The sequence below is a fragment of the Malaclemys terrapin genome, chromosome 2 (genome assembly GCF_027887155.1).
Source record: "Malaclemys terrapin pileata isolate rMalTer1 chromosome 2, rMalTer1.hap1, whole genome shotgun sequence".
NCBI lineage: Eukaryota > Metazoa > Chordata > Testudines > Emydidae > Malaclemys > Malaclemys terrapin.
The window spans coordinates 261,751,788-261,764,115 of NC_071506.1; the positions used below are offsets into that span (position 1 = coordinate 261,751,788).

The 12,328-nt window shown below is 39.9% G+C and overlaps 1 protein-coding gene across 1 annotated transcript; it reads left to right on the forward strand.

Annotated features, from left to right (window-relative positions):
- The first annotated feature begins 863 nt into the window (after positions 1 to 863).
- KLF6 (KLF transcription factor 6) lies at positions 864 to 9,754 on the forward strand. The gene is made up of 4 exons (XM_054020997.1): positions 864 to 1,321; positions 4,131 to 4,704; positions 6,525 to 6,648; positions 6,922 to 9,754. Exons 1-4 carry the CDS (start codon positions 1,220 to 1,222, stop codon positions 6,971 to 6,973), a joined length of 852 nt encoding a protein of 283 aa, XP_053876972.1. The 5' UTR covers positions 864 to 1,219; the 3' UTR covers positions 6,974 to 9,754.
- The last annotated feature ends 2,574 nt before the right edge of the window (positions 9,755 to 12,328 follow it).

Below are 12,328 nucleotides of genomic sequence, written 5' to 3' on the forward strand. Positions count from 1 at the left end.
GGGGGGGGGGGCGCAATAGGCACAGCGGGCAGGTAAGACGCCATCAGGAGATGACTCGGAAGCGCCCCACTAGAGGGAAATTAACCCAACCCGGGCTCCGCTAGCAGAACGGGAACGCCAAGGGCTGGATGCTGCTGCCCAGGGGCTGCACCGCACCAGGCACGGCCGCCCGCGGGGAGCGCTAGAGAGCCAGCCCCGAGGATAGGACGGGCGGAACAGCCGCACCGCTACACAGGGCTCCGGGGGGGGCTGTTTTGCAATCTCGCTACAGCCTGGAGACCCCGTCGCGCCAGGGTCCCGGGGGGCTCCCACCCCATAAACGCTAGAGCGGGAGCGTCCCTGTCACTCGGGGCTCAGTGCACACACGAGCGGCCATCGCACGGGCATTGCTGGCTGCAGCTTCCCGCAGGCGGCTCTGCCTGCGCAGCTCAGCAGCGCCCCTAGCACCTATCGGCGGCACTAGACCATCCTCCCCACCCCCACCCAGCAGCACAAGCAAAACACTCCAGCCTGATATTCTCTCTCCAGCCCAGCACTTTCTGCTTTATATACCCTGCTAAAAATAGCCTGCCGCCTAGCCCACCAATCAGGACTGGGCAAATTTCGAATCGCGCCAATAGCATGAGCCGTCACGGAGAGGCTTGGTCACGCCAGGAGGGGCCGAGATGCCTCCTGCAAGGCGATTGGGCTGATCTGACATCATTGGAACGCGGTGTAACGAGTTGGTGGAAGAGATTGGGCAGCGCTCCGAGCCGGCGTAATAGGATCACGAGGGGAGGGGGGAGGGAGTAGAGGAGAGGGAGGGGGGAGAGGAGCGAGGAGGCGGAGGCTGTAGCTGTGACTGTGGCCAAGGAGAGCTTAGAACAGGGAAGTTTTGCAGGGGGTTACATTTGCAGTCAGCTCAGTGTTTGCAAATATTGTGCAGGCTCCTGAGCAAGTGTCCTCTGCGAGCCACAGGAGAGTAGAGCAGCGGCAGCATTTGGAGACTTTGTTAATTGCTGTGCAATTACATTTTGCATGAAACTTTGCTTTTTTTCCCTTCCCAATCTCCAAAAGGAATTAATATTTTTTTTGTATTTTTTTCTTCTCTGGAGTAAAGGGGGGTTTGGAAACAGACTATATATTGAGACCCCCCCCTCCCCTCACATACCTCCTCTGCCCATAGAGGAGGCATCTGTATTTTTGTAACCAGAATTGACTTTGTTGTTGCAATTTAGACATGGATGTTCTCCCAATGTGCAGCATCTTCCAGGAACTCCAGATTGTGCACGACACTGGTTACTTCTCAGCTTTACCATCTCTGGAGGAATATTGGCAACAGGTAAACGAGGATGTTGTTGTTGTTGTTGTTGGTTGTTAAGCCACATTAAAGGATGAGTGGATAAAAATGCCAAAGTGTCATCCGGGCATTTGGGGAGAATGCAATGGAGATGTTAACAAAAGTTTTGAAGCAGGTGTTTTGATTTTTTTTTTTAATTTTGAGGGGTTTTTAAATAAATATATTTCTCAATGCAACTGAGTTTCTCTTTTTTTTAATGCATTCCCCATTATGAAAGGGACTGTCAGTTGAGAAAACAGGGGCCGATGTGTTTGAATGCGTTTTCTGTGGTTTTTTTTTTTGTTTGTTTGTTTGTTTTTTTTTGAGCTCATCAAAAACAGCAACGACCAGAGTGAAATCCAAACTTCTGAGCTTTGCTTTCGCGTGATCCAGTACAGTCCCTGGCGAAAGTTTTATGGCTGTATCAGGTCCAAACTCTACAGCTGGATCTTGTCATCTGAACTCACCCTCCCCCTTATCTGCCAAGAATTGTTTTTCTCCCCATGGTGTGTTTTTGGGGTTTGTTTTGGTGGGGGGGGGGGCTACTAGTTTTGAAGACGTTGCTAATGTAGAGGATTCGCGAAGCTCTCAATCCTGCGTTACCTGCTGCCCTCGTTGTTGACTAGCCAAAAAAAAATTTTTTTTTTTTTTTTTTTTTTGCACAACCAATGAGTTGTCAGTCATATGACAGCGATCCTGTTTTGCTAATTGCCTCGAGTCTTAGTTTGGGAGGAGGAAGAACTGGGGCTTCTTGCCTTTAATGGACATGTTTTTTTCCCCCTCTGTCCCAGTAATTGGATTGCCTGAGATGAGATTGCCTTTGACATTTTTGCATTGTCTTGCTTTTTATTGGAGGGGAGGGGGTTGTTTACTATACTCCCTGCGGTGATGTTTGCTTTTAACAAATAGAATTACCAGATCAAATACTACTTGTTTGTATGAAAGACAAGAAACGCTTCAGGAAGGTTGAAATCCAAAGTGTTACAACCGTCACATGCCTACTAATTGTATGCAATTCCTCTCCCCCCTGCCCCCCCTCCCCAAAAGAAGCAGCTTCAATAGTACGTGATTGAAATTGATCTAAGTAGTTTCCTTCAAGCATTTGGGATTTTGGCAAAGAGCCAGAACTGGTTCCCAGTAGCTTTCAGACGCATTTAAACTCTCAGAGAGCTTCATTTTGGTCCCCATTGCTAATCTACATAATGAGAAATTTAAATTGGCCAGAAAAATATTAGTTTAACAAGATTTTAATAAATGCTCTTTTGTGTTTCCTTGGAGGATCAATACTTTGTTATGCTGTGTCTTAATGCCTTTTTAAAATGTGTACTGCAAAACTGTTGTCTAGTGATAGGCAAAGACATAAATATTGATTGTGTGGCTTTTCCTTCCATTTTTGACCACGCTATCAATGACATGCGACCCAGTTCAGCTGAGTGGTGTTGGTGAGGAACCTCCAGACCATAACAAACCGTCCTTAGGTGGAGAGTTGGAGGGGTAAAAATGTAGCATTTTGGATTGTCTGTGCTTGCAAGACTGTTTTGGGAGGGATAATCTTGATAAAATAAGTGCAGTTTTGAACAGAAACTTAGTAAGTAGGAACTGTCAATAAGGGTAGATCATAGTACTTCCACACGGATAACTAACTTATAGTGGAAAACAAAAACCCATGGGCACAAAATTTCCTACCACTTTCTTCCCCTCAGAACGGCTAGAAAGTTTGAAATTGTAAAAGGAGAATGCTGATGGCTGCAGATTTAATCACTTGGAAGATTCTTTTGCCCCCCTCCCCTTATTTTTTTTTTTTTTTTTGGTGGGGTAATTACATGTCCCATTGCATGTATATTTGAACAGAGTACTTTCTTGGCTGATGGTCAGAATTTTAAAAGGAAGTCTCTTTTGGCATTACGTGAAAGAAATAGAGATGACTCATACAGTTGCACTCTTGGCCAGTAGATAAAGTTCTTGTTCATTGTGGGACTCCCAGCAGGACTTTAGAGTAATTTCCCTTTCTCCTTTACAATAGCACATTGCTATTCTGGAACTTTTCCCCCTCCTTCTGTTATTGAAGTTCCTTATGTTATTCGGACCACTAATAGGAAGCAACTAAAGTTATGTGGTGTGCATGCCAGTGCACTTGGAATTGACATTCTTTGAAAGACTAGCAGGTCGAGTTCTCACACACAGGAAATGGGTGGTTATCTGCAGTTCCATTGATGTCCCCTGAATACGGATTGTCAGCTACTTGCAGCCATACTAGAATGTGGCTTTGTTTTGTGACACAGCACTTGGGTTTTTAACTGCGTGTCAGAGCACACTGTTGTATGCAGTGTTGTAACTGTGCTTGGTCCCAGATATAAGTTCGGTCACTTTACCCTTGTGTTTGTATGAGAGTGATACAAAATGACTTGATACAAAATGAAAAAAATTAATTAAAGCCCATTAGAAAGTGTAAAAAAGCCTGATTAAAATGTGCTACGTTTTAAAGTGATTTCAATACTAGCCTTCTTAAAATATGAATTTTGTGATGGGGATCATAATTTGACTGACTCATTAGAATACTATTTGGAAAATGTTGACTGACTTACACCTTTAGCTTAGTGTTTGAACTCTTGCCCAGTTCTTGAAAACTTCAGTTCGTTTTACTGCAACAATCACCTGGTTATGGCTGGAATATCCTCTAATTTGTAAGGCACCTAGCAATTTCAAATACCCTACTTTCTTGCATGCTGTTTGAAATTTAAAGCTCAACTCTCCTTTTGTAAAACTGTTTTGTAAAATGTTTTTCTTTCTCTTTTCTTTTTTTCTTTTGTAGACCTGTTTAGAGCTGGAACGATATCTTCAAAGTGAACCCTGTTATGTATCTGCATCTGAAATTAAATTTGATAGCCAAGAAGATCTCTGGACCAAAATTATTCTGGCACGTGAGAAAAAGGAGGAATCTGAACTGAAGAGTACATGTATTCCAAAAGAGGACAGTCCTAGTAGCCAGAACTTAGAGACCAACAGTTTGAATTCTGATGTAAGCAGTGAGTCTTCAGACAGCTCTGAGGAACTTTCACCTACTACTAAGTTTACCTCTGATCCTATAAGTGATGTTTTAGCCAATTCAGGAAACTTGAGTTCATCTGTCACTTCTACTCCTCCTTCTTCTCCTGAATTGAGCAAGGAAACTTCCTCTCAGCTATGGAATTGTATGCCAGGTGAATTGCATTCACCAGGTAAAATTCGTACCAGTACCATTGGAAAGACTGCAGAAAAAGGTACCCCAGTCAATGGCGACTCTTCACCGGATGGCCGGAGACGTGTCCACAGGTGTCACTTCAATGGTTGCAGGAAAGTTTACACCAAAAGTTCACATCTGAAAGCACATCAGCGCACTCATACAGGTTAGTAACCTTGTGTCTATTAGGAGTTGGAGACTACAGTAGGGAATACCCCGATGGCAGTGTTGTCATAACATTACATAATCACTGGGTGAAAGCCCAAGGATGGGAAGATGATTCAGTTATACAAGAGGCTTACCAGAATGAAAGACCTCACTTCCTCATTCTCTTCATAAGCTGAGTTGAAGCCTCTTGAGTACAAAGATACTTCAGTGTAGACTGGTCTTCTGTCACAGATGAATGGTTTCCATTTGCTAATTAGATAGTGCTGAAGAAGTTGCAGAATTATTTAATCTTTGAAAAACTCCTTAAATAATTTAGACAACAGATCTACTTTGCTGACAATTTTAAAAACAAAAGTAAATTTGAGACTCTCACAAAAGTAGGGATTTCATATAATATAACTGGAAGTGGGGGTAGATGCTTTCATAGGAAGAAGTGTTACTGGACTCTTCTACACCAAGGGCTATTAAGTTAATACAATCAAGGCCTGTGGCTGTTAAGTATAACTGCAAATGTGCACTGGTTGTATAATATTAAAAATACTTTTATGTGCACTAGTTTAAGCAAAAATCTTAGAAAACCAAACAATGTACCAGTCCTTCTGACATAAAACCAAACCAGACTTAGAAGTATGTATCACTTATTTCATGGTTTCACTTAAAATGCTATAGTGTTTTTTTTTGTTTTGTTTTGTTTTTTATTACTCTGAAACGTAGACTTAAAAAAATCAATATGTGAGGTTGTTATGAAAGAGAGTAAAGTGGATAGGCATTCCAGGGCCTGCATAATTTTTTTTTTTACGGTGGTAGTAACTGGCACAGTTACTTTTATTTTTTAGCATTAATATTCTACAGCCCTTGATGTCTGGAGTTAGAGATGTGTAGAGCAACTGGTTGGCTCACCAGTCACTGCTTAAGGAAAGGAGCAATGTTCTGCATCCTTAGTGTGCCAGTCAAGGGGTTATTCTCCAGAAATGCCAAATGTTTTTAATGAGGTGATGGAGAAGGGAGGAATTCAAAAGGAAGGACCTTACTCTGATTCACCAGCTCAGCATTCCTAATTTTTTTTCCATTTGTGGAAGTCATTTAGCTGACTCATGTGCTCCCATTCTCGTGTGGAAGTGAAATAAAACAAGGCACTTTCAAAAAAGAGGAAAGAGCAATTTCCACTGAAGTTCCAGTGAAGATTGTAAATAACTGCTAGCTACATAACTGTGTCAGAACTATTGCCGTGGTTGTTTTGTGACTGGAACTATTTCTATGAATTGCTGGTAGTATTTTCCTCAAATGTTAACTGAAATCAGCAGCATTCAAACTGGTCATTGTGATTTTTCCCTTGCTCTTCATCTAGTATAGTATAGGGTCAGCATGAAAAGGTTCCATTTTGTGCAGCTAATCTGTGGGACAGTGGACTTTGAAGCAAAACAGTAACCTAATTATATTGGTGAATCAAAACATTTCTGGGCCAGATTCTGCCATCCTGGCTCATCTTGACATGAAATTAATGGGACTACTTGTGGAGTGAAGTACTACTCTAGATGAACCAGGATGATAGTATCTGGCCCTTAACTAGCTTTCTTTTTATTCAATCTGTACTTATTAACTTCTTTCAGTTAGGGTACCTTTTGTTTTAAACATGGTGATGTTACTGCTAAGTAAGAATCTTAATGATTCTTCAAGCTTCTGCCACCTACATTGTCAAAAACACTGAATTGTTCTGACTGAAAATGGGTATTCTTGTTTTTTATATATAAACAATGAATATTGTCTCATTAATTTTGAGTGAAGTCATGGTTAATCTATAATATGTTTTATTTATAGGAGAAAAGCCTTACAGATGTTCATGGGAAGGGTGTGAATGGCGTTTTGCAAGAAGTGATGAGTTAACCAGACACTTCAGAAAGCACACTGGTGCCAAGCCTTTTAAATGTAGTCACTGTGACAGGTATGTGAATTAAATTGAGCTTTTTTTAAACAAAGTTATTTATAATGCTTGGTGAGAAGCAGGTCTAGGTGATATTTTTTGTTATAGAAGATTTATTCATAAAGAAACTGATGAACAAAATGCTTCAGTGAAAATTAATTCTATTCTCTTTTGAGGGACTGACATTTTCACAATTAAAAACATCCTGTTGCATGAATGACCTGGAATGTAGCTTGAGTAATGCACATCAATGAAAATGGAGTAACGTGAAACCCAACTTTCCTTCCTTTGCAGGTGTTTTTCCAGGTCTGACCACCTGGCCCTTCACATGAAGCGACACCTCTGAATGGGTCAAGAGGTGAATCCTGTGGGCTAAGCGGCTTCAAGGTTGAACAGCCTTGAAAGGAGGGATGCGTGTTCCAGCCAAAGCATGCCATTTTGCACCCTACCCAGTTGCCTCCAGGACCTCTTTCTTGAAGGTCTTTTGAGGGCTAATAAGTCACGTAAGAAACGGCATGGCAACCGTGGTGCGTGATGTTTGGGGTTTCCTGGACTCATACACTGGTACCTAACCTTCTGAGTGGCTCCTAAGCCTTTGCCGTGAGCATGTGCACTGAGAATGTTAATGATTGGGTGACTGTTTGTTACTGAGGATCTATTGATGACTGTATGCTGAGGCACATTTTTTTCTTCTGGTTGTTTTATAACTGTAAGAGAAAAAAGTAGTCTGAATGTTTTGTATGTGAGGAATATACTGCAAGATGGGACGACCACCAATCATTTCCAAGGGGTGGGGGGAGGGGTGTCTGCACCTTCTAGAGGGAAAAAATGGAGAGAAGGAAAAGACAAAAAAAAGTCAGGACGCCAGAGTGGAAATGGGGGAGCCCCCCTTTCCTGTGTGAGAGGAGCTTTAGGTGTCTGATGCAGCTATTAAACGTGCAATGTGTCAAGTAGCTTGTTTTACTTGCTACAGAGCTCATTTGTAATCCATTGTATAAGCTGTGTATTTACAAATATAACACAACTATAACTTTTCATTATAATACAAAGGTTATTGCATGGTTCTGGGGAACTATATGCTTTTCCATTCTTTAATCAGGACTGCAGTTTTGATTCCAGTTAAGAGCAGCTAAAATACAATTGGTCTAATGTTACATAATGTATGGAACCTGAATAATTTTTTCGGTTGGGTGGATAAAACCACTATAGGTTAGAAACTGATTTTTCTCATGCAGCTAATTTTTCTCTTATTTATGCCTTGAGGACTAATTTCTGGTTTTCTAGCTGTTTAATGCACTGTTGACCTTAATAATGGTGCCTTATGCAAGTGACCTTCTCTTGCAGGGGGTCTTATACAGGGGTATGGGTGATGCATGCTTTATTAAGGCTCCTTTTTCACCTGGCATTGTACTGTATCAAATGTATGATGGGGGGTGGTGGTGGGAAAAAGGCTACTTCCAGGGTCCTCCTTCACAAAGACAAATATAGATAAAAGTTCTTCATGTCAGTACAGTATTTGTTTAACTTAGACAATTTGACCGTGTTACAGTATAATGCATACAGCAATTGAATACCTGACCAGTTCTGCCACCTTGAGACTTTTTTTATATATTGACCTTGCACAACAATTGTGTATATACACACCCCAGCTGTACTTAATATGTAACGTTTCATGCATATTAAAGATACAGAAGTATTAAAAGATGTATTTGCTTAAATGGCACAAGTTTCACATCTATATATCTAGCTATCTGTTGGTAATACAGAAAGAAACTATAATACTTTTTTAAAGTGGGCAGAAAAATTCTTGTGTATGTATATTTGTGTGTACAGTCTGTGTATGTGTGTATATATAGATAATATATAAATATTTTTAAAGGAAAAAATTGGAACATGTAGCTAGAAAATACAACAGCCTGTGAAGATTTCCCCTTCCCCCCACCCCAATATGGCCATAAAGGAGGCAAAGAAATGAAAGATACAGCTATTTAAAATCTAGCATTTTTAGAGGCTTTACCTTTAGCATAATAGTTTACTAAAGGCTTTTTTGGCATTGAGTCCTTCTCAGACTGCTGACTGGGTTTTGTAGTTATTGGCTTGTCTGGAATAGCATATCTGTGGCCATTAAAATGGCATGGACTGAATATTGGCACACTAAAGGAATGCTAGCTGGGTTCAGATGACATACACTCAGATTTAGGCCTTCAAGTTTATTGGAGGATCTGAAAGTGAGCTAGTTACAGTAGGGGTTGAATTCTAATTTTAAATAGTTCAGCTAAAATGAAGACATAAGGCTATTTTCTCCTAGATTAGAAGTAGTTTGTCCAAAAGTAGTAAACTTTTTTAAAAACCAGCTCACCCTCCCACTGATGCAGTTAACCATGCAATTTTTTTTTTCCTTTTGGGGGGGGGGGTAGGTGGCTTGCTTACTATGCTAAAATTTTGGCAGATCTTCCAGGAAATGAGTATGTAGATAAGTGGTTTAAAAAAGAAAAGTATATGCAAATTATCTGTTTCTAAGGAACACACAGGCCTAAATTCTCATTTCATTTTTGTATTAAAATGCCTGAAAATGCACTTTTTTTTTCAAAAACAAAACAACAAAAATCCCAGAAAATGGATTTACTGTTTCTGTTTAAAAAAAAAAAAATCCTTGTTTGCAGTGCTCTATGCTTAGCCATAATAATTCTGATAAACAAGAAGGTAAACAAAAGTTAAAAAACAAAACAAAACAAAAAACCAACAACTTGCACTGGCTTGTCTCAATTGTGAAATACCATCAGACTTGTTTGGATGGGGTGGGGCTTTGTGCCATCTGTCAAATGCCTGTAATTTTTCCAAATAAGCAAGTACATTCTGTTCAGGTGATAACTGAGCCTCAATCAAGCTGAATAAATAAAAATAGAAAAAATATTGCTTGAAATTTAAGACAAAAACGTTTCTATTAGTGAAATTTCTTTTTTTGTTTTTGAAGCACCCTGTTATCTAAAGAATCTCTTTGTAAGATTTTTGTAAAAATGTTTTGTTTTACAAGATTTTATTTGAAATTGTTTTTTGCAAGATTGTTATATTTCTGTATGAATGTATTTTTTATTGGAATAACATAAAAAAGAAATTCTTATCAGCAGCACTCGTCTGGTTCTCTTTTTCTCTGATCTAAAGATAATCATACAATAAAATAAGTTATTACATTAACCTATTCGCTTCCCCTTGGGTCAGCTATTCTTGGGTACCTATGCCTTAAAGTCACATCATCCTATACTAAAAAGCAGGCAGAAGAACCTTGTTTAGCCCACAACCAGAAATTATTACATATCTTTTCTTGTCAAGTCCAGCAAAAATATATGCTTTAACTATATTTGGGAAAACTACGTTTGATTAATCATCTTCCCTCTGAATTGAAGGATTGGAGTAATTGGCTTAGGGTGCAGAACTTGTATGCATTTTACTCCAGTACTGTTGATAGAACTCTCTTGTATTCTATCATCTTCATTCTTGTTAAGTGAACACACAAAATACAGGCTCTGCTGTGTAAAGTAGGATAGAGTAGTGGTGACCTGATGAGATGGAACAATCTATGGGATGAACTCAGTGAGGGGAAGTGAACAAAAAGTTTTCCTTTCTCCTGGCCCTCTCACATAGGTTTATTTGCTGTATTGGTGGTTTGGCCCATCTGTCAGTGATCTTCAATCAATGAGACTTTTTATCTTTCCTATGAGCTACAGTCTTTCAAATGAATGGCTCTTTAGAGCATGTCAAACATGTACAGTTGCTTTGGATACATGCACAGTTCATTTTGATGTGTGTCTGGTGAAGCGGAGGTCACATACAATTTAAACTTAAACATAGAGTAAAACAAAGCAGGAAAGATTGCAAAGGTATGTGGGAAGGAACTGACTCTGAGTGCAGCCCAAACTGTCTGAATGTTTCTTACTTTTAAATTAGACATGGACTAAAACTTATACTGAGGAGAAATAGTATTTGCATATTGTGGGTAAAATAAGCTAAGGATGAGGTTAGGGTGTCCAGGCACACATACGGGACCCCACGCCAGTCCCAAACAGACTATGTAGCAATGGGTCTAGAAATAGACCTGAGAAGAGGTAGGAGATACCCCAATGGCAACTAGACCAATTTATGGCCTGAAATAGTATGTAGGGGCTGATGGTATTGGAATAATGAATTCCACCCCCACTCCATCTGTTTAGTGCCTTAAACAAATCCTGGTTGCTTAGGCTTTATGCAGGCTGGATTCATTTTACCGTACATTTTGTGAATGATCCTAAAGAGAGAAAGTATTGTTAAGACTTGAGAGCTAGCTTTGGGAGCTAGCTCTGTTCCATACTTTCAGTGTTACCTTGGGCAAATCACTTAATCTTTTTTGTTTTTTAACAACTTCCTTTCTCTCACCCTTGGTGTCCTGTCTATTTAGATCGTAAAATCTTCAGGTCTGGGGTTTCTCTCTGTGTTTGTACTGCGCCTATCGTAATGGGGGTCCTGATCTCAACTGGGGCTCCTCGGTGCTACTGCAATACAGTGCTCAAGTAGGGAATATGGAATTCCAAACTCTCCAGTAAGCAGTATAAATATAAAAGCAATTTTAAGAAACTTGGGCCTGACCCTGAAGCTTCTCTACCTAGGGACTTCAATAGAAGTTCAGCACAGAGGATCAAGTACAGGTTTTACAGATTTTTGCTATTTTTCCCTTGGTTTGTTTGGTTTCTGAGCTGTCTTACTATGACTAACAATTGAATTGCTATAACTGCACATTCTAAATAAAGGCTTTGATACTGTACCCTCTAGGCTGTTCTTAAGATTCCACCCCCTTATTTCATACAAAGTGTGCTAGAGAAGTAAGTTTTGTTGAGACAAGGCAGGCTGGTGGAAGAAGTATTGTGAAACAAGGAAGCAGCAAAGCAGAGAGCTTTGGGGTTAGTGCATTTCAGCATGTACATCTACTCCAAACTTACTTAACTCTAGATTTTGAAATACTGAACAGGGGGAAAGCGGAAGAGACTTCGGTGGAAAACATTCTTAAGTGTTTAATACGAAGAAGAATTTTGACCTTGGTTAGTATCCTCAGCAACTGCCGTCCAATATGAGGACTTCTAAACAGCGATGGTTAGGTATAGTTTTGTGTGTGTGTGCACACATGCATAGAATTGCTTTGAATTTAACATGAAACAAAGCACTCCTCTTTTTTTAAAATCATATGCTAAAAAGTTACTTTTTCATCTCTTCAAAAACCTGGTCTCACTGAATATTTTTGCTGGGCACATGTTGCTGCTTACTCTGCTTGTCAGAGTGTGTTGAAGGCAAACCATGTTTTATTGCTTTATCTTTAGAGCTTGTTTATAGTGCTGCTGCCTTTATCCTTGTTTTGACCTCTTCTGTTCCTTGAACTATTTTAGTTTTTTTTTTCTTCAATTGCATGAAAAGCCATGAAGAAAAAAAAAATAGTGCAAGAGCCCCTTTATAAATCTTACTAACAACACTATCAAGATTATAAATAGGGAAGAGGAGAAAACAGCATAACGATCCTTATTGTAATATATACAGCACCATATGAGTCCATTGTGCTATGCAGACACATAAAAGAGAGTCGGGAATCAGTCTCCCTTACTCCCAGGTGTAGTCAGTCCAGTTGGAGGCCTGATCACCCCTTGCACGTAACAGTGGTTAAGGTAAATTAGAACAGAAG